Consider the following 23,909-nt stretch of genomic DNA (forward strand, 5'->3'; position numbering starts at 1 on the left):
GAAAGCGAAAGTAACGCCACGCGATCTACAATATTAACAAACTTTTGGAAATAGATAACGACATTTAATTCGGTTTTGAAAAATTTTATTAATTGGGTTTTTGTTTACGCTCACTAAATGCATAAAAGATTTACGTCTAAACTCACAGTAATATAATTCGAATATTTATATCACTATGAAAAAATTACGGTGTACACGGTTCGCTTTCACATTGCTAATTGCACTTCATTCGCATGCCGACGAGTGCTACACAGGATGGGTAACTGCAGTTTCAGGGCCCATTAAGAAGTCCTCAGTGAGCGATGATTCCTCCTCTGATATGATGGAGTTAGATGAGAACGCCCTCGTGACCGATTCCCACTTAGAGCAGAACTTGCGCCGGCTACGAGAGGAGGAGCGTTTATTGCTTGAACAAGAAGCAACCCCAATGGATGATATCGCTGCGCTCGAACACCAGGACGCACTTCGTCTCAACCAGGTAAAGCTTGAAATGCTTAAAATCTTGAAATCTTTATCATTATTAATAATATCAACTATTAAAAAAACTCTGACTTTTTATACACGCATTATAAACGCAGTTTCTCTGTACATCTGCTGAATAATCGTTAATCATTAATGTATTCATTTAAATATATCAGAAGTAATATTTCTTTCGGTTGGTACGTGTAAGATTAATTGTGATAAAATTGGAATAAAAGCAATCCCAATGGCCGCTAAATTTATTTTGTCCGAGTTATTGCCTTGTTCATATTTGTAAAGAATGCGACCTGTTAAAGATTTCTAGAGCTTAATGATGCATTACTTGAATGTACGTGCTCCGCTTATCTATCACCATCATGCCTGCCGATAGACACCCACGGCAAGGCATAAGCCTCCCACAAATATATCCACGAATGATGACATCGTCCGCATCCAGTGATTTGCCGCAACTTTGATTATGTCATTGGTCTACCCAGTCTATCAATGGCCATTTCTGTCAGTCTTAAGCCTCGCGTTTTAACTCCTTCCACATCTTCCTTATTTCTTACGTCTCTGCGATTATTGTCCACCGCCAGGACTGTTGAGGACCACGTTTTCGACTTTCCTTGATGATATGGCCAGGACTTGTCTCGGTAAATGACAGGGACCCCTTTCGAGTGTGTGGCCTTTCCAGCTTCATTTCTGGTATTTGATCTGCTGGTCGACCAGAGTCATAACCCCGATCCCGACATGTCGTGTTCTCATAGATCAGACATTACTCTAATCAGTAAATGCAAATAAATCGGCGGTCGTCTGTATAGATAATCAATACATTGGCATAAATTTTAAGCAATATCAAGCATTGTATGTGTATGTAGCGTCAGCAACAGGAAGTGCAAAAGCAACAGCAGGCGCAGGCGCTGCGTCTTGCTCGGCAGCAGGCGCAGGCGCAGGAAGGTGCTTCAGGCGCTCGTCCCCGCGAGACCATCAGCGAACTACCAGAGGGTCGTGAACTGCGTGAGGCCCCTCGCCGTCGCACCGCTTGCACTGTTCGCGTCAACAACCTGCACATGAATGCAGCCGAAGCCATAGAGACAGACGTCTGACCTATGGGTAAGCCAATACTTACAATACTTACATATTATTCCTGCAAATATATTCGTATAGAAAATATACGATGAAGCCTATATATGTACTATATGTAGACAAGATATTGCCGTTCAAATAAAGAAACATTTAAAATTACATTGACATCAGAGAGAGTTTTTTAATTGTAAATATTAAAAATTTTCAATTGTAATACAAAATTTGCAATGCGACCGAAACATTTGAAACATTATTTACAGTGCAAAATCGAACTGCACCCATAAACATTATCTTGCAAGAATTCCCCAAATAGTATTTATCTAATGGCATACAAACTTTTATCAAGAAATTAAATCATGTATTAAACCAGTTCTTACGTTAGAAGCTTGTTTTATTCTTCTAACTCATTGCAATGTATACCTTCATAAAAGTACATATTGTAGTTAGTAAGTAATAAAGAGGTTTAATATTCAATTGTCAGATAGCTTATTTGAATGTGAATACCCTATACCATTTCATATTTTGTCCCGATAGCTCTTCAAGCGCAAAAATATTTTCATCAATGTAGTTTTTTGTAATTTTTTAAGTTTTCTCTTGGGAATCTCGTGACAACACAGCAGTCAACGACTTCCCTGTGTATTGACTAAACACTTAGGTATCAACCCGTGATAGTTTTTGTACAAAATTTTAAAATGTCCATAAAATATTTGGTAAAGCTTAAACTTTATAGAGATTAATCTCTCCAAAAGACAATGTTATTATTATATACTGAATATAAACCCATTGATTTGTCAACTTAACACCTAAAACTTAAAAGCCATACGTTTAGACTAATTAATTTTAAAGAAGTTGAACATTAGGTCACAGAGTGAGTTCAATTTTGAGAACGACCCTGATAACCAGCTTACCTCGCCCTAACATAGAAGTCACTACAACATACGAAGCAGCCGTGAATGGTGACACTTAGTAAACCATTGACACGTCGCAACAGAACGGGCTTCGATCGGCAACTTGAATGAATGCGGGAAGCGCTGGGATCGATAGCCGCTGCGGCATAGCACCCCTCCTGTGACGTCATGAAAGCCCGCCCCTCACGTGCACGCTCGAGGGCACCCAAATCGATGTGGAAGCATCGCGTCTTTGGTGGCTGCGCCTTGAACCTAATTTACATACATACATTAAAAAAATACCGCGAGACATAACGAACTCGCCTGCTTGCGAAACGTAATAAGGGAATACAATCAATCCCACTTGTAACTTGAATCAGCGTCAACCATACAATAAGTATTCGTAAAAAATTCTATTATTTATAACCATTTACAAATCACACACTTAATGAAGGAGATAAAGGGATTTCAGATATAATAAGTATGAAAATAATCTTTATTCAATTTATCAGATATAGGACTTAACGAATGGTGTTTGAAAAAATATATATCTATATATATATATGAAACATTAAAACAAAATCAAGTAGGATATGAAGTATTGAGTTATAAAAATTATAATCCTAATAGGAAAAGTATTTAATATGAAACATAATTTATTTATTCATAACATTTTATCGATATTAATGCATTTTTTCATTTATTCAGTAACTGTTCAAGTTCATCATTAAAGGACAGTAGATGAGTAAGTTAAAAAAATTAATAAAAGTGCATGTCCCCCCATGCTACTGTTTCACACTAATCTATACGACATAATTATATATTGAGATTTTTGTGAGACTTTAGCCTTGAGATCCGCCCGCCTTACCTTCAAAATTAATTACGACTAATGATAGCTTATACATATAAGCGCATTAGCAAAACTATCCATTGGCACTTCAAAACGGTACGGCCAACGGAATCTCTAATAATCCTGAAAAATGTTGTCTAATTATTTATTGAATTAATGTGTATTGATTTCTTCTTCAAGTAAAATCTTTCAAACTTCTGCCATGAAAACGTCTGTTTGGCATTATAGGTGTCTGATATTTAGATAATTAATAGATTTGCTTCCATAAATAAGCAATTAAAAAAATGGTGTTTCGGCTAAGCCTAAATCGACGTTTTCATTAAATGATTGTATTTCGAAACTCCCGACGAAATGTGACTTGCTTTTATATTATTGCAAGTTACAATTTTATTGTAGTAAATTTGTTACATATAAATTTCAGAAATCAAAATCTGAAAAGTTATTTATGATTACAGTCGTCGGGAGTTAAGGTGTTTTGTTTTATGTAACTCGTTATCGATGTGATTCTTCTTCCAAATGTAATGTGGTCGTTGAACCTTTAACCGTTGTGTGCAATGCTAATACTTAATGGTCATAATAAGCATACAAAAAAGCGCTTTACTTTCTATTAATTTTCATACACTTACTCGATTTGGATGTAGTTATTAAATTTGACTTAACAATAACAATTTTCACTCTAATTCATTTTTAAATTCTTACACAAAGTTTTAAAAAAAATTACCTAGGTTCGAATTGTGATTACGACCTACTACACATTGTGAACCGTTTAATTAGTCATTGGTTTCAAGTAAAGTATTTCGTGGAATTTGTGTCTATCTGGATGTAATGGCATGCACCCGGAAACTCGCATGATTCTACGTCAGTTAATGTTTTAGTGAACCACTGGCTCTTAGAGTTACGTCTTTGCTTGCGTATCACTTTAGTCCGACAGAACTATACATAAATAAATATTGATAAGTTTCGTATACAAATTTTATATTTTTTCTATGCTACAATAATTTCTTATTACATTTACTGTGGTAAAATCAATCTTTTTATACAGGATAAAGTTAAAATAATTCTGTTTATCACTTGATTGATTCGTCCTATGTGAAAATGATCGTATTGAATTTATTATATTTAATAAGTTAAGGAATTACCAAATCGCATATAACATCCTTCACTAAATAGCCAATAGGATAATGTTAGCCGAGTCTGGACCTTAAGGGATTTAGTTTGTTATTTAATAATAAAACGTTCTGTCGGACTCCAAACAGTAATTGATAAGTAATTGTCTGAACCGATATTTGTACTGTCCGCGTTAATGTGGTAGGTCGAAGCAAAGCATGGCTTGCATCCCTACTCCGTGTGATACTCCCAATCCACACCCTTATTTTATAATTGTTGTCGATTAGTGTTAATATCTGATCCATCAATTTTTTTTCGTAAAGCTATTGTGGATTAAAAAAAACTTCTAAATACCTATCCTGAACATCATTTTGTTAACGGCAATAAACGACAAGGTGTTTGCTTTGTATTAGATATCAAATAAACATTTGTTAACAAGTTGAAATTAATGTTAGAACGTGTTAGTTATGTTTCGTAATAAGAGATTGAGATATAAACAGGGAAGGTTACATAACGTGTTATTTTTTTGAGCTGTAGAAGCTGGTGTTATTGTAGTTTGACGTGTGGTTTTGCAGAGAAGGCGGGCCGTGAGGAAGGCGCGCACGAGTTCGTGGAGCTGCAGGAGCCAACGCTTTCGATTTGGCGAGGGCGGATGGCAGCGCGTTCACCGCGATCGCCACCAGCCTGCCGCGTCTGAACCTTCTCCGATCTGCCTCCAATTTCCTCAGCTCTACGAACCAGCGCCTTCTTGCTACCCCGCACCAGCCATTGATGAACTTGTGGACTTATATGTGCTTCATTCCCTCGTGCAATCCTCTTAGTCAGAAACATTATCGTACATATATATAAAACGTGCTCTTTTATACTAACATATATGCAAATAAATATGTTAGTATTAAAGAAATTATGGATACTGTAAGAACTCTTTACATACGCTTGTACCGTACGCTGATTTTCGTAGGCATTGCCTATTGTAAATATACAGAAACAGCTTCTATACTGCTTCAAACACAATGTTTTGTCACAAATATACAATTAGAATTGATTTTTCGCAACAATAATCGTCATAAAATAGGCCTAGATAATTTGTTTCCGAAAAAAGGAGTATTCTAGAATTACTTGTAAATAATATGGCGAACGTGTAAGCACGCAAACGAAAATTGAAGATATTCAATGGAGAGAGGTACGGGGTTTCCTTACATTGGGTACTAAGATAAGTCATGTACACGTGTAATAACCCCGTTTTATCTGGCCGCGACGAAAACCCGGATATTACTTCCCAGACTTGATACATTGGTTCTAGACAGGTCATTGTGGCCTACCAATAACTGACCGTTGAAAGCTTGCACAAAGCAGGCTTTGAAGACTCTCTGAATGAAACACTTGACTTGTCTCACTCAAGGCAGATACAACTGGTTTACTATGATGTTGCCGAAAATCAACAAATGAATCCAAAAACGCAAAACAGACGATATTCCTGAGCGAAGAGACAGCTATTGCGGTGCAACTGCCAGCTACCAAAACACTGGGGCAGTTCGTTGATAAACTGCTGCTTTCTACCGCATATAACTTTTATGCATAGCTTCTTATTGGCTCAGAATGTTGGTAAACCAACATTCTAAAGAATTTGTCTGCTTTTAAGTTCAGAATGCGATTTCATGACAAGGCATTTAGTAGGAGGTTATGAAACAAATATACCTCGATTAATTGGATTCGTAGTAATAAGTTATTTATGTTGTATGTCGTGAACTATATATTGTCATTCAGTGTCTTTCCCCACACTACTTCCCCATCCCGCGTGTTTTATGTAACAGCCTCGGATCTAGCGCAAGCGCCAGAACTGTTGATGTAGTAGCTCTATTATCATCGATGTTGTCCATCTGTAAGTCAGTGTTTATATGTTATTCATTAAGCAAAGTATGAAGGGTTGTGAGTCACCAAAGGTTAGCGACAGAGATCGAAAAAGGAAAAGTTTGCAAAATTTTGAATGACGAGAATGCGCCGACGAACAAAGAAGTAAGACGAAAGTAACACATTCAGCAGAGCTTCTGGCTGCTGAATGTGTTCGCTCAATCGTCTAATGACCAACACGTAGAATAGAAAGTTGTGGTGAACTGTCGCAGGGATGATTAAGAGCTGTGTTTATTATTAACATTTAAAATAATATTAGAGACATATCCAATAAGTGGTGATTTTAATGTTATATATGTTGTTAAATGTTCGATGGTATTAGGTTAGTTAAGCTGTGGCTGATGTCCATTTCTTTAATTTTAGGTTATGAAGCATTCGGAATCACGATTTGCGTCAATTCTCTACAATGTGTATTTCTTTGCTAGCCTAAGTTAAAGAAGAGGACCTGGGATGAGAGCATCACAACGGTACATCTTACCGGGTGATTATGTAGGGCAACTATGAAACGAACCATTGCTCAATGCGGATCTGATTTTGATTGTTTTATTTTATACCTTTTTACTGTATCTTAATTGCTAAATGCAGAAATTAGACCATAAATTGGACCTCGCAAACTTTCAAATCACATTCCGTTGGGGATTAAAAAAAAAAGATTTGATTCAACCAACAAACTTTACATCGCTTATAGACTGGTATAATGTTAATGTTCGCTACTGCTGTATTCGCATCTTTTTCTAAAGGTTTTATAATTTTAAAAAAAATTACAAAAGTTATTTAAATTATTAACGTTTGTTAATGCATCTTCGTACATATTTCGCAAACATAAATTCATTAGGTCCGTCCAAAAACATCCACACATATTTATAAAGGCAGGTTTCAACTTCGGGCACACCCAGTATGCTTTTGCTTGAGCAGCAAATTCCGTTGTCTTCAGCGGCCGGTCTATCTGCCCTCATAATTTTTACCCGGTTTTTGCGGGAGGAATGAAACGTAGAATAATTTCAATATAACCGATCAGTGTTAGTTATACATAGATTACATTTGAAATTATCGTCATCATATCATTAAAACACATTTCATAGCGTTTAACATTTAGATAAAAGACATAATATTTATCTCAAATATAAAAAAAATTAGTGTAGGTTTGTAGGGTTACTAATTTAGACTAGATCCTTCTTTATGGCATGTTTCTTTATAATGCTACCTATTTTAAAAGGTTTAGATAACTGTGTCTGTAAAAATGGACGGTAACATCGTTCAATATATTGCAACTTGAAGGTATTAGAACAGAACTGGATTAATTCCAACAGAGTGAAATAGAAAAAGAGCGCTTGACTTTTGGACGTAAGAACAAATTTGCGGTATATCGCATTATTAATAACACTCTTACTCCAGTACTTTCGTCTTAAAATGTTTTGGTATCAAAACAGAAAGTATGACAGAGCGCAAGTCAGGTTAGCACAGTTTCAACTATTTATATTGTTTATAGAACTCTGAACATTCCGTAACAATTGTTAATGTTCATGTAACTGTGTATTTTACTGCGTAGTTGTGTATATCAGTGGTATTAATGAGTATAATTGTAAATTATGCTCGTTTTAAGTGTACAGAGTACATAAATATAATTTTCAGCCTTTAGATTAGAGAACGAGCAACACGCTTTATAAAATCTTAAGCGAACTTGTACCACGTCAAATAAAACGAGCATAATTTTTTCGTTTTCTGGTATAATTGTAGTACAAATGAAATCCACATATAGGTACAACAATTATATTTTCGGAATCGAATTTAGATAACGGGTATCCGAGGCTGTTGCAAATAAACTATTAGCTGTGTCGATGTTACAGTTATAATCGTAGTAAATTCATGTGATGTCTTTTATTTTTAAAACATTTGGGTCCCGATGACTTAGCGATAGTGTTACTATTTATCTTTTTGTCTGTGCAAAAATAAAGTTAGCAGGTTAGTTAAACAGATCAATCTGTGAACTCATCGTCTAATTAGTTGCACTGAACGCAATCAAAACAGAATCAGGAAAGAATAAGTTGTGCAGGCAAAGTAATTTTAAGGATGCAATTAATGGTGGCACCAAGTTTCAAAAATCACAAGTCACAGATATACGGTGGAATGAACTACGTTTCGTCACGGATGGCAGAGACATGAGATTGTAAGATTACTTGTGAATTACTCATGTTGGCCAAAGTTGTACGTACGCCATATTCGTCTGCTAGGCGTATTATAATTTTCGCTCAGTATTATTAGCTGATATAGAAATAAATAGAAAAAGATAAGTCATCAAGGACCCTTTAATAAAATGTTTGATCTCTAATTACCACTGTACAAAAGATTTTATTGTTAACACTTAACCATTGATCTTTCAATAACGGTAGAACTGACGCATAATTTTACAGCATTTTTGAAGCGTCATGAACTACCCTGTACTGTATAATACAGCGGGAATTAGAGAATTAAATGTAACTTTATTCTGCATCCCCGTTAGCGCAATTCTTGACAAGGATTTCTGTTCCTCATTGTTATTAATCTTGCCACGGTAGTAATTAACCACATACTTTTGCTGGCAGGAACACCTTTTACTATTTCATTAATATCAATCTCGTAGGTAGGGCGGTGAAGGCATATTTAAAATTTTAATATAAAGTCTGATGATGTCCGTTTTGATTAACCGACTGTATTTAATATGGTCTTAGAAATCAGCAGTAATTTTATGTGTAAATTCTATTTGTTTTAAGATTTATAGTTAGGTAATATCAGTAAACGTTTTAATCGTGTGTGGTCAGTCTACTCCGGTTTAGCAACACGCTTATTTTATATTACGTCTTAAGGATCACTGATGTCCTGCGATTGTATGAATTCCGAAACTTAAATGGGACCTGTAAATTTTATTTTGTTAATTTGTACGTTTTTTATTATGGTTCTGTATTTTAAATAACTAGGGATGTAATGTTTCTGCTTCATACACAGATTTCTTGCAGACAATTGGCTATATTACAAAAACTAATAACAATAAAACAAAGCGCACATTACGATTTGTTTTTGTGCATCTATCAAGATATAATTTTCCATTTTTCACTTATCCCTTTTCCGTCCAGGTAAACGCGTGTTCATATTGTATTAAGCATCTACTAACATGCTATCTTTATATTTCATTTACGTAATTTTTCTATTGTTACAGTTAATATCGCTTTGTTTGAATTTTATCAGATAACATTAAATAACTATAATATTCACAGAAAACAACTATTTTGCGTAAGGTCTGACACTAATTGTGCCGCCCAAAAAGCTGTATTATATTGAAATATTAAATTTACGCTAAACATTTGCTAATACGAGCTTAACAGTCATTTCGATTCACGTGAAGATATTAAATTTTTGAAGGTATCACTTAAATTAGGATAAAGGGGCCGAAACTTCGGACTACTTTCTGTCATATACTTTTTAATAAGGATTTAATGTTAAGAGCTTTTCGACCAGTATACTTACAAAAAGGTATAATCTTTTTAAAAATATCAATCAATATAATTTACGATATTAGTATCCATCCAGTATTATTAGAAATAGTTGTATCGGACAAAACCATTTTCTAGCTCCGATAGACTATTAATCGTATATGTTCGATCTCTAACGCGCTACTTAACAAATAGTCTAATTAAGAACAGGTCCCTTGTACAATTATTATAAAACATTTTCATTTTCTAAAGTAATCGCTTATTATTTTAATCTTGACGTTACGAAACATTAAATAAATAAAAACCGCCGAGAAAATTCTACATATAAGATACATATTTTATATTGCTTTTAGAATTTTTTTCAAAATTCCTACAATCGCAAAGATGTTCCTGGTTCTATTAAGTCCGATTTTTCTGAATTAATACACAATTTTTATTGTTTCACTAACAGCGCAATAAGTTGGAGACAGCGCACTGGCGCTGCGAGTGATCCGGTGTTACAATGAACAATATTGAACACAGAAACTTGATTAAAGCTTTTTTTGAAGTCACTGTGTCTTACTAATGTACTTGTACATTCGATACTCGCGACGCCATCGTAATGTCTAAAGATCCAAAGATTTTCATCTTGCTGCAGCAGTTCGCACTGTAAATGATCACACGTCGCCGTGATGTGTAAATAAAAATGGCTCTGCAGCTAGTGAAATTTTTGCTTCTAGGTTCGATTGAAAAGGAAAGATCCTCTACGATGAACGCTCTATAGTTTTACTGTAACTGTTATGCTTTTTGTGGAAACCACATCTGCTTTCGTTACTCTGAGTACTGTAAACTTAGTTACCACACTTTGATTTGTCAAAAGGAAAGGTTAAAAATTCAAATTAAAATGCATACGACTTACATTTTAAGCTTTCAAAGTGTGGTAAAAAATTTACTAAACTTGCATGTCTAAATACCGCTAAGTTACCGTATACATTTCTTTAAGCCAAGTAAGGACGTTGGACTTAATGTTACGTGAAGGAATTAAAAAATGTTATACAATATTTTTATTTTTCATTTTCATTGTTAACACATGGCATTGTAGGATATTAACACTGAATAAATACTATTAAATATTAAAAACACAATGTGGTAAAATAGTTTTGGAAACAGTTTCAATGTCTTTTGAATTATTTAAAAAAACAGTTCAGTCGAATGATTTACATATTGGGTTAAGTTTGTTACATTTTGTTATTATCTCCAGTGACGTCACCAAAGAAGAATTGTTCTACGCTACTAATAGCTTGAAATCTCAATATTTCATTCGAGATGTGTCTGCGCTGGAGTGCCGAAGTCAAACGTCTTAACTAGGGTATATAGGAACAAGATGCGACGTTCCCCTGTAACTGACGCTTATTTAAATCTATTACTGTGTTTCCACAAAGCTATGCTGTGAGATCCATTTCATTTCCCTTTCTTATTGTAAATCAATATTGTATAAACAATTCAATAAAGTGACTTTGATGTTTAATCGTGAGTTTCATTTTAATATCATATCAATTTACACTTTACAAAAATATGAAATAATATTTTTTTATAATACATTATAATAGAAGAAGCGCCTGTTTTATATACGCATTATTTTTTTATTACTTAATATGTAATTACTGATGCAAAAGAAAGTAACGTGTATCAAAATATCTGCCTAACTTTTATTATTACGGTAATAAGTAACGACTCAAATGACAAGACCAGGCCGTTTCTAGCCGGTGTTATTGTTAATTTATCAAGGAGGCCTATGTCCATCACTGGAACGCTGAAATGTGGATAATGATGACCCAGGCAATTTATTATTACTGGCCTATGTTAATGAATACGAATAAAATTACAAAACTATAAACTGCTCTTTTAAGTATTATATGGCGTCAGACCTAAAGAACGAGAAATTAGTCTTATTATTAAAAAAAAACCTTATTTGACAACGACTATAACTATAATGGCGTAACTACAGAAAACAAAACATTACGCCAGACACAAAACACCTAAAAAAGGTATTTCTATTATAACTTCGTAATGAGATGAAGTTCGAAAGAACTAATTAACTGTGTTGTGTTTGTGTTAGTGTGTGTGGTTGATAATGGTAGCCCAGCGGTAGAGTGAAATTTGCGATCGGAGGTAGCGGCTTCGATGCCTGGGATACAATATTATATAATTTAAACTTTGTGCATTCATCACATAAGATTTCCACTATTCAGAAATCGGTTTTCTGAAGATGGATAGCAACGGCCTTTGCGTATCATATTACCACACTACTATCGCCCTCTGCCCCCGCATGCCAAGCTTATGGTATACTCCTCCATCAATGTCATTGTGGAAGGCCTAAGTCTTGCAGTGGGCGTCTACGGGCTGAAACGACGGTGACACTCGTATCTTTGGATTGATGACACGTATATTTGGGTTGATTGAATCATTTAGTTGTTAGCATATTAGAAGTCATTCGTTGTCCACAGAAAAATACTGACCGCGAAAAAGTATTTATAAATAAAATTTAAAAAACTCGCATCGCAAAAAGGTTAAAATACCACATAAATGTGAAGTAACTGTCCATTTTTCTTAAACACAACAAAATTTCACACTACATATATATTTTCAAAATGTTTATATACTTCGTTTTTTTAAGAACTCAAAGTATAAAACTAAATTTTCAGATTTCAGACCAATCTATTGACTATTTACTAACTAATTTGGTCCCCTCATAGTCACGACCTTCAAGCGGGAACGCCCTTATTGCTCTCCATTGTCTTGTTAATGTTTGATCTCACGTCTATGCTAGAAAGAGACAAAAAGTTTAAAAAACATACGTTATGGTATTATTTTTATTTTATATAAATATTCTATTATGTTTACTAATTAATTATATTTATTCTTGCGATGACGTGACCTCTTTACAACAGTAAACGGGTCTTGTTATATTACAGTTAGATAATTATTTAATTCTTACTAAGAAAATTCTCAGGGAAACAATGTCAAGTTATCGAAAATTATTATTTTAAAACTGGAAATATATGCATAAATTATTTAGACGCAATTAATTTACATAAAATATTTAAGTATCACTGTTCCAGACTAACTACTATACGGAAAATTATATTCAAAACAGTGTATAGTTCTTTCTTTTCCTTAATATATTTTATAAAATTATCCAAAATAGATTCATTCTATGAAAAAAAAGTTACTTGTCATATAAAGACTAAATACGTCATTTACTTTACGGATAAAGTATCGATTTATATCGATTGATTTGGTTTTTACAAATATTATAACCTGTACAATACAAATATGAAAGCGCTTGTAAATCCGTAACGTAACTATTTAGAAGACATTGATCGAGATTAAGTCAAAATCAAATTATTCCGATGAAGTCTTAATTAAATCATAACTTACATGTCCAATCGAAACATGAATTTATAAAATCGTTTTATTTAAGCAGCATAAAATTATTTATAATTTGCTTATCGAGATTTAAATACAAAAAAAATATACAAGTCAAGAGTGATAAAATAAATCAATAATTTTTATTTAACCTCACATGACGTAAACGATTATCTAAAGGCTATAACTTAGTGTTGGTCGTCGTGAGCTCGAACAGGGCAGCAAGAGCGAGATGGTCTGATGCGTACACCTGGTTAGGAAGTGGACCTACATCTTCACATTCCACATCTGTTGGCAAACGCAGGCGCTCTAGCAACCTCAGCGAGCTGCAACGGCTGTAATAGACAATTTATTTTTTATAGTTTTTAACCAAATCCTAGTAACACATAAAAGTACCTCATTCTAGCCATTGATAAGGCTCCGCGCAAAATTTCTCTACGCGATCTAATCTGGAACCAGGATATACGTAAAAAAAGGTTTAAAGCTTTTGGCAGATATATGACCTAAACATTTACTCTTTAAAAGCTTTCTCCTATTTCATGTTTGTGTATATATAAGCATGAATGAATCATACCTAAAATATATGTAGTCTACAGTCAGCCAGCAGTCCTGGAAGGTAGTGGCCTCGCGCGCACCATCGGTTTTACGCTGTGGGTACACAGATGCGAGTCGTAAGCCGTGGTCTAATTCTCCGCTATTAAACAGAGCACTATGGTCATTTGCATCTGCTGGTCTCGTCGTCCCCGTCGATGAACCCGCATCGCTTGACACCTGAGCTCCACTTCCATCGCGCTCCGAATTAAAAATCTAAACAAAACATGATTAAATAGATCAAAATCCTATATTTTAACAGGAACCTGATCCGTTGCTTAAAACCTTGTGTCCAACAGTGGACACCTTATGGCTGAAATGGTACTGCAGTTGGCGACAACTAGAAAAAGGCATTAAATTAAAGTGTAAAACTCTAATAACATCTGTTTCAATTGCACTGCAAGGCATGGGACAGTGATAGCCACGATAACCGTTCTTGCGCTGTCCGCGTCTAGCGAGGTGTTTATAATATTGGTTTAATGATAAAATACCAATTAGTAAATAACTAACTATACCGTTTAAAAAAATATATAACAGTATGAGTAAATCGAAATGAATGCTAACCTTAATCGTATTGGCTTCCGCAACGATACCTTTCAAGCGATTCAGATATACGGAAATATGCTGACAGCTATCCGTCACGCCGATCTTTCGCCAGTCGGAGTTGTCCCGGAACGGACTTGCTCTGAAATAGCAAAAAAAAAACATTAATGAATGATAACAATCTACATATATAATATGTTATAATAAAAAATAGACGGATACGCATATTAGTTAGAATACAATAGTCTATTACCTAACATGACCTCTGCTTAAAAGCTTTATGACTGCACTTTCTGGTGGTGAATTCATGTCTCCCGTTAAAATTATAGGAAGGTGACCAGATCTGTAATGGCAAGCAAATACAACTTACATAAGTCCCACATGATCTATTATATAGGTTATGTAGATAACTTTATACAAAGTGTAGAGATTACAGAATTCAGAATGAAATTCGGTCAGTATTGTAAAGTAAAAAATCTCACTTTTTTCCGCTTTGGTAGTAGGCAAAACGATCTATCTCAGCGAGGAAGAGCTGTATTTGAGCGAGTCGCACATCAGTACGTTTGGGATTGTAGAGAAGGTGCGTAGTGGCGACAACAAGGGGCGTAGCCGGTGCGCGTGCGCCTTTCGGCACCAGTCTCAAGGCCATTCCAACATTATCTCTATTTAATAGTGGTAATTCTGGCTGGTAAAATTCCACCTGTACGAATATAATTACATTTACAACCAGTTACAATATAAATTTACTAATTTAATAAACATTGAAATAGACTGGAGACGAACACGTCATTCCAAACGGTATCTTCTATGAAGTAATTTACAGTGTCCTAACCCTTAGTACAAAAATGTTTTTGACATTTTTTTTAAATCGAAATATGGTAGCTTTATAAGCATTAACACGTTTCATGCCATGTAGGACGTGCATCCCCCGGTGCACTTTCCGTTCAGGACATTTGCAGTTCTCATTGAAAAACAAAGGATTCTTAAAAGATGATTTGTAAGGTCTAATATAGATAACTTGACATAACATATGCGGGTACGTAATGCATATCAAAATTTATAACTTGTTCCCTCTAATTGTAACGTTGCAGTATTGAAATAGTGTAAAGCACACGTCTTAATACGTTCTATGCCGAGAAAAAAAACGCAGTCTCCTACCCAGGCCGTGTCGGTCAGTGATGGTTGACATATAGACTTTCAGTTCAAGCCGCGTCAGTCAGTGATGACCGCGTTTTGCGAGGGTTTTCGTTTCTTTCTTACAGGCCGTTGGTCTGTCAAACTAAATCTCATATTATTGATCCCGCGAGGCCCTCTAGCTTTTCCATATCAAGTAGGTTTTTGAAAATTTTAAGAACTTAGAAAAAAAAATAACAATTATCATACAAAGATATTTATCGAAAAAGTCATCTATATATAATGGCTTCAATTCACTTTCGTTATAACCAAGTAACGTTTGAGTAAAAGATAAAAGCATATAAGCAAAAAACAATTTAGTAAATTTTAAACAGATTTATGATTTTTAATAGGCCTAATGGGAAACTTTACTGACGGTCAGCACTGACCGCGTTGGCAGAGAACGTGTTAAACGACTTTTCTTAATTTTTAAAATGTGGGTCGTATACGCCCTGCGCGGCCTAAATGGAAAATCTTCAAAAATAGCGGTGGCATGCAACGCGTTAACTAAATCTCGTAGATTTATCAACAGGGTAATTCCTGATGATCACAAAATTTGTGAACAATCGTGTTTATTATCGCAATATTACCCCACACCAGTAAGCCATAAAACATGATACATATACAAATACGTTGCTGAGCCGAGTTTGTTCAACAGGCAATTGACATAAGGGCACTATTGATACTAAGAGTTTAAAATTAATATAACGTGTACGCATTACTACGGTCTTATCAGAACAGTTATTACAAAATTATACAATTTTTTTAATCCGGATTTTAGCTCCACATTACTAATATCGGAACAAAATTATTCAGTTCTCGAGTATTTGGTCTGCAAAGACGGAGGAAGCCTAGAGAAGCTTATGGTTATAGGCAAGATCGGGGAACCACGGGGAAGAAGCTCAATGCGCTGGAAAGATCAAATCCGCACCAAAATAGCCAGAGAAGTTTACGATACCATACACGACATTCACAAGCAACATCGTACCTTCGAGAAAGAGGATATAATAATAATAAATTTACAATTATGCGACCAAAAGGGAATGACCTTTATTTCCACATGTTCATACTAATTTTTCACTATTTGTAGCATGTGTATCAAAATTAATGCCACGAGTCTATTCAAAGTTTTTTTTAGCTATAATTTAATCACAAAGATTCTCTCCACGCGCTATTAAGAATCGATAAGAAATCTTTAGATCGCAGCTAGATAGTCAGTTTAAACGTGTCAAACGTCAAGGCCGTATAGATAAATATTTTGTCTCATGCCAAGAAACGATACTTGGAGATATTCATACATATTTCAAAAAAAATAAAAAAAATAAAAAAATAATTGCTTTACTATGTTTATAAACAAAATATTTAAGTGCCGGAACGTTAGCGCCGAAGCGCTTTTAAATCTAATTAATAATACGCTTGCCTAAAACGATAATGGATATGAAGTAAAAAAAAAAGCAGAAGTAGGCAAGTCGTTAAAAGCCGTGGATCAAAGGTCCCGGGTTCGATCTTCGTTCATTATCAAGTGCTACTCATAAATGATGAAGAAAACAACCGCGAGAAAACCTATGTCGGTTTTGAAGGTTTTTCCCAGCGATTATTTATTATATGACATATCAATCGTTGAGCACTGAGTCAGCTTGGTGGTTTAATATCTGCTGGCCCACTATTCATAAGAGAAAGTTTGTCTTTGAAAGCCTGTCTTTGTTCCCATAAATGGGAATTGACGAAATTAACATGACATTACAAGCGAATTTTTTAATAAATATTTCATTTATATCATAACTTTCTATTCTTTATTTCATTGTATCAATCTTTTATGTATTATTAAAACATTGTTACATTTTTTACTGTTTTACATTTTTCATTAACGCTGCGAGAAGCAGAAATCTGCATTATGAATGCTACTAAAAATTTTCATCGCGGTATATATAGAATAATCAATTTAAGATCAAAATTGAAAAATTAATTTTAAAAGAATCACATGACTACTACCCATTATTCTACTTAATCTGGTAGTTGGTTAAAGACGAAAGTAAACTTGTAATTTTTTGGAAAATTTCATTATTGTAAGGAATATTTCATTACTGAAGACAAAAGAATATATAGCACCAATAACAAAAGTGTACAAATGTATAATGACTGAATAAACATTATAAGAATGACTCTGAAACAAAGTAAACACTTCAGGGGAATATAACCTCACCATATCGTAATGTACATAAAAGTTTTATATAGCTAAGCTTGCGACAGTCATTCTATTACGTGTTTGTTAATAATAATTCACTTATTTAGTCACAATAACGCAAACTAACGACGATGTCTACAAAAATGATACATCGTATTCGATAAAATAATTCAGTGAGGTTATGGGTTGTTGATGCAAAGCTGCAATCGCAAAACACAATTTTACATGTATAAAGATTTAATGAAATTCTTGAATTACTATTAAACTAGGAGCTGTATCATTGTTAGTATGTGTATATACTTTTCCAGAGAGCCATAAATATTGAAAAGCATACTAATGTTTACGAAATAACTAAAAAGACAACATTGCCGTTTCATACAATGAAAGTCTTATTCATGAGAATCCTTTCCAGTTTAGTTTCGAAAACAAGTATTAAATCAATCGAACATTTCACATATATTGTACGTTCTGTTGTTAGATGTATGAAAAATGGACCTCCTTATAACATTTAAAAAAATTATTTATTGTCACTAATATAATTAATGACACTAATATTAATTAAAACATATTTGTTTTCAAAACAAATTCCCATCAAAAGAAAATAATATGTCACAAGATAATTAATGTCAAAATAATTGAACTAATGAAAAACTGTTGTTTGCAGATTTGTTAATCGTGTTGTGGGTTTAAATAATAAAAATAAAATTAACTTACACTAATATGGTCCTCCAGATGAAACATGGATCGTTTAAAATATATAGCACAACCGTCCTGACGATGTCCTGTTTTTTGCTTAAATATTCCACAGTAGCCAATATCTTCAAATTTTGAGTAGAAACTTTTAATATGTGATACTTGAACTTCTTGTAAACACAAGATCTATGGCAAAAATGGTGTTAGTTTATGTCCATGTACAAATCACAACAAACGTAATAGATTTTATATTTTTTGGTAAATGTAATTCCAAACTAAATTATATTTTTACTGGTGGAAAAGAGATTTCTACAGTATTTTACTCTTTAAATGACAATAATATAATAAACATAGAAACCGTAAGATCGGTGACAGTCCTTATCTGTTTAGAAAATTATAAATCAAACTGTGTACTTTTAAAATTATACTCCTTATGTAATTATACTTTGTCTCATTTATTTCATTACAGTACATTCGTAACCTAATGACATAACTTACCCTATGTATCTTATGTTACTGAGAAGCCCTATCAATAATGATACCTTTGAAATATAAACCTCTGTTTGCACTGAGACATTGGATGATACATTCTGTTAATCTAATAATTTCTTACTAACCTAATAATTTTTGCTAACCTAATAATTTTATCCATTGAGGTCTTTTAAAGCAGAGCATAATAATTAATTAGCACTATTGCTTAGTCTCAGTAATAACCGACTTTGTACATAGAAACATAAAAAAGCACTTAAGGTAAAAAGCTCAGAACCTAATTGCATAGAATGGTAAATAGAAAGCTTACATCAGGTTCCAAGCTGAGGATCTCATCATAGAGACGTGCTGCACGCACATGCCATTTCAAATCCTGCGGTGAACATTGTGTATAGAGGTATGGGTGGCATTCCAAGAGATATTGCGCCAGAACATTGTATGATACTATTTTAAACTTGAAACTGTTTTCTACAACAACAATTTAATTGTATGTATGGGTCATATGCGGTAGCAGCATTCGTAAACACAAAGGCAATGCAAATAATAACTATATAATTTCAAACAGGAATAAAACTCACAATATTTATAAAAGCAATGGCAAAGCAAGGCTAGCTTAAACACTTAATCAATAGTGATAAATTTTGAGATTTTATCTTAAAATTAATTTCTTTTTTACATTTCATCATCTTATAAACAATATATAATAGTTATGAAAAATTAAAACTAAAATTATTACATGTATCAATATAGAAAAACCTGAAAGTACACACTAATCATATGTTGGCTTTAATAATATTAATATTAGTCTAGTATAAATTCAGCATATTTTTTAATATTATAGTTTATACATTTTCCTTACTCTACAAATGATTTAAATGGTCATACCTTTATAATAGTCATTCCATTTTTCCACTGGCTCCCATATTCTGAAATCAGATGGTATATCTGTTTTCTTACTTATGTTTCCGTTCGCTGTTGATCCAGATCCTTCAAATTGAATCCATGATTCACTTTCATCTTTTTCTTCACTAACAACAATGAAAATAAAATGTGTAATACACAATTGAAAATCATCTTAGAAATTATGTACTAAGTTTCTAAATTAAAAAATTTACAATAATCACACAAGTCAGGATAACAGAAAAAATATAATACAATGGTTTGGTTCTTTTCTTATAAAAAAAGAAAGCACCTAAACATTGCTTACATTTGGAATTGTCCTCCATAGCTGACATGATTAAAAGTTGGCTGAAGCGAATCACTCATTGGCTTGACTATTTTGTCCACATTTAGATTAGTAATGTGCTTCTTGGTGCGTAATCTCTTCCTTATATTTGCAAGCAACCGCCACTGCTGATTGTTGTGAGTGAATGGGATGAGTGTTGAGTTCTGACTGAATATAGAAATGCATGATTTGCTTCTACAGATTGGTTGTGAAAAATTTACATGTAATAATGCATGACCAATGTTTTCACATGTGGGTTTCAAGCATCTGTAAAAACTATGTGTCAATTTCAGCATATCTTTGTAGATAATTAAGAAAAAGAAATCATGTTATTAGAAATATAAGACTATCTTATAAAAAAACCATTTCATGACTAGTTTAAAAATGTTCACTTATGTTAATTGCAGTTAGTTTATTGGATCACATGGAATTTGCTCTATGATGTTCAGTATTGAGGGCTGTAAAGAAAAAAAAAGACATTGTATTTCTAACATTAATCTTAAGTAAAAAAACAGATGTCATATCAGCTTTCACATTGTACATATTCATTTCCATTATAAAAGATTAATGAATATGCCTAAAAAATTGTGCAGCAAGCTATGGATGTATCAATTGTACTGTCTTTAAAAAGTGAAAGCTTAAGCAAAATATAATTATTTTGGGTAGCTATGGTAAAAGTCTAGAAGAAGTCTTAATATATTGTTTACCAACAGTTGAATACTAGCTAAAAAATAATTACAATACCGCTTTGTGTTTTCTCCTTTAACTTTAAGCTAAACAGCATAATTTAATTTTTACTAGACTATTTATTCAAGTACAGTATTTTCATTGTTATCAATAACGATACAAAATCAAGAGGCCCTTCCTAGACTTTTACTGAAGGCAAATCCACTTAACAGCAAGATAGCAATTGTAATCAACAAATAAATAAATAAGTTGGTTATTTACAGTTAAAATTGTTTAACACTTATACATATGTCAAAAGAATTATTAACAAACACAAGCTTTGTTAAGCTGATTCCTAAAAAAATAAAACATCCACAAAAACATTAAAAAACACAATAACAATTTTCTCGCATAATTATTAAACACTGATTATTATTGACCATAAGATGAGAGCAGAGGCAAAAATAAACTTCTTGTTATTGTTCACGAACAATAATGCTTTTACATATGTTATATTATTACATATTTATCAAAGACCCACTGTCTAAATTTATTACCTTTATATAGCATAGTTAATTTTTTGGTCCCATATATTTATCTTTGATTATAAATAATATAGTTACATAACTATTACTTGACAATCACAAAAACAATTCAATGGCAAAGTGACATACTTGTTAAGACTAACAAACCGTAAAAGTAGACTCATGTTGGAAACAAGCTACACGAAATAAGTTTAACTTACAGGCAAATAAATAAAGCCATCGCTTAAAATTTGAAAAGGCAAAGAGCAAATACCATGACGAACACTTCAAATCTATAACAAAAAATACATTTTTATTGACCCACCGACCTCTCCTATCGCATCGTATTCTCTATCACTCTATTACAATTAAAGCACAGATAACTTAATGAATTCTGTTTCGAAACTGACAGTTCGCAATACAATAATGATATAGATGGTCATACACAGGTTTATTTACATATAAAAATATGTGTGTATATTTGTACACGCCGTTGGTATCAAAATAAAGGCAGTGGCCAAACTGAATCTTTTAGATAGATCATGATATATCATCCTATTTGCTCCCTAAAAAATATTGGCGCATAAGAAAACAACAGCCTGATATCCATTTGCTGAATTTCAAAAACATTTGTCCAATTCATTTAAATTGTTCAATTAATTTGCATCGTAAGAATACTTCAGTTTCCACTGAGAAGTTTTTTCTTAAATCAAATGTGGTTCCTTATTTACACGCTAGATTGTCTTAATTGTTTCAAAACTTAGAAACACCAAAAGATGGGACTGAAAATGACTTCTGCTTTGTTTCTAAAACATAACATTTTCGCAAAATTATAAAATTTGGTATTTAATTTACTTTTAACTAAATCTGGTGATTTAGTTAAATGTAGTAAGATATTAACGCTTTGAAAAACCAAAAGACATTTTGAGACTTCCTTTAACAGCTACTCGTGATACAAATTAAGATTAACTACCTACACTGATGCTCAGTGGTAGCATATTTCGGAAAGCCTAGTGATAATCTAAGGCTGGATGACGATGTAATTGATATTGGTGCGTCTCGCTGTCTATTGTGTACATACATTTTTTCTTTCGTCACTTCTAAAGACTGAAGTATTTCCCGACCTCTACGATAATTACCAGTTTCTCGTCATTTTGATTTTAACAACGCTTTATATTTGCATAAGTCTCATCTCAACTAACATTAGCCCATTACTTGTTCTCTAGTGTAGTCTTTTATAACAATTCGCTTGCTCATATGGTATTTGCCGTTACAGGTATGAATTCAACTATTCGTTGTTGTAGAGGTAGGTAGGGAGTCTTACTTAGGTTGTAAGCATTAATGTCCAATAGTTTACATATGATTTTACGAAACCCGTTTTGTGCAGCTGTATTTAAAGCGAAAGACGACAAAGAGAAAGTAAAAAGGTCTTCGCTTTTATTTTCCAGCCATGTTTCATTTGCAATACATGATTTCTGTGGACCATTAGAGTTCCGGTTTAGATAATGAAAATCGTTCCATGATTTTAGTCAATTTGTGTCTGCAGCTTCGACCACCGTGAACGTAATTAAATTTCTTATGAAACAATTCTAAAAGGTAGAAAAGTTTTGCTCTAATGATTTAAATTGACTCTCAGTTGGGTTTCTTAAACACCTTTTAAGGCCTGTAGACATCACTGCCTCTAAAGTCTTATGGTTACTTTCACGGTTAGCTCTAGAGTATTATCATGTTGCTAATACTGTATCTCCGTAACTTTGCAATAATAATATACTTGATTTAGTTTTTAACACGTATAAAGATATTTTGAGCGCTTCAGGATGCTGGTATTCATTCCGGTGAATGAGGTCTCCGCACAAAATTGTTGCCAAATATTTACCACTTCAGTCCACTCTGCCAGCTCATACTTTCCCACTATAGCATTTAACTATGACTAGTAGTACGGAGAACCGTAAAGTGTTTTTCCGACTTTTGCATTAAGACCTAGCATAACTGTTTTAGGTTCATAAAATATTATTCTATAGTACGTAGAAGTTTTTCACGCGGTCACTTTCCACTTCTGGTGACTGTGAAGTTGCTGTACACACTACTTGCGGTTTCTCACAGAGTTATATCCAACGACTGACTTTTTGATAAGTTAAGATAAACAGATATTAACACCGTTCCTATTTTTTTCAGAGCCTGAAAAAATATAAAGTGACCAGTGGATGTTATGTAGAAGCTTGATTCGCTCATAAGTATTTATATTTCACTTTTTTTCATTACTTATAGCCAGTAATTTTAATGATTTTTATTTTTCCAAAAATTCCAGGTCCATATCATATGGTCTTGCGTAGTTGTAGGTATTTCTCTGTAGTATTAGTCTTTGTCTTCATCAGTAGCATCCTGTATAGACTGATCCTTATTAGTTGCTGCAATGAATCCAGTAACTTACTTCGCACCAGGTGAACTGGAATCGGCATGGTGTTGGGGGGTAAAGAAGTTGTATGACATCGCTTACGATATCATAACGATGTTCTTTAGACGATTAGTAAGCGGTATCCTCTTGCCTTTGTCACTATCATTTAAATACTAATTCCTATAAAGTATTTATAAATATAAAAAAGTTATTATTGTATAGCTACTCTAATATGTCTGAACTTCAGATT

At 33.4% G+C, this 23,909-nt stretch overlaps 2 protein-coding genes across 7 annotated transcripts in view; one reads left to right on the forward strand and one right to left on the reverse strand.

Moving 5' to 3' along the window:
- Positions 1-1,565, forward strand: part of Sh (Potassium voltage-gated channel protein Shaker) — a 126,785-nt gene extending 125,220 nt beyond the window's left edge. The window contains exons 8-9 of the mRNA XM_068762990.1: positions 270-478; positions 1,338-1,565. Coding sequence (XP_068619091.1) covers positions 270-478; positions 1,338-1,565 — 437 coding nt within the window. The remainder of the gene's footprint in view (positions 1-269; positions 479-1,337) is intronic.
- Positions 1,566-10,899: 9,334 nt separating this feature from the next.
- Positions 10,900-21,643, reverse strand: LOC137932834 (protein angel-like). Of its 6 annotated transcripts, none has more exons than XM_068776553.1 (10): positions 21,594-21,643; positions 20,057-20,242; positions 19,735-19,877; positions 19,160-19,317; positions 18,382-18,546; positions 14,792-15,009; positions 14,563-14,652; positions 14,331-14,451; positions 13,750-13,982; positions 10,900-13,510 (listed from the first exon to the last, which is right to left on the reverse strand). In XM_068776553.1, exons 2-10 carry the CDS (start codon positions 20,113-20,115, stop codon positions 13,357-13,359), a joined length of 1,341 nt encoding a protein of 446 aa, XP_068632654.1. In that variant the 5' UTR covers positions 20,116-20,242; positions 21,594-21,643; the 3' UTR covers positions 10,900-13,356. The 6 variants fall into 6 exon arrangements, with proteins under 6 accessions (XP_068632654.1, XP_068632629.1, XP_068632613.1 ...); XM_068776528.1 differs by having other exon boundaries at positions 20,057-20,532; positions 21,594-21,617; XM_068776512.1 differs by lacking the exon at positions 21,594-21,643 and adding an exon at positions 21,486-21,567 and having other exon boundaries at positions 20,057-20,532.
- Positions 21,644-23,909: the final 2,266 nt, after the last annotated feature.

The sequence above is a fragment of the Battus philenor genome, unplaced genomic scaffold (genome assembly GCF_028537555.1).
Source record: "Battus philenor isolate CCGP_79_NKW_IND1 unplaced genomic scaffold, ilBatPhil1.0.hap1 SCAF_1, whole genome shotgun sequence".
NCBI lineage: Eukaryota > Metazoa > Arthropoda > Insecta > Lepidoptera > Papilionidae > Battus > Battus philenor.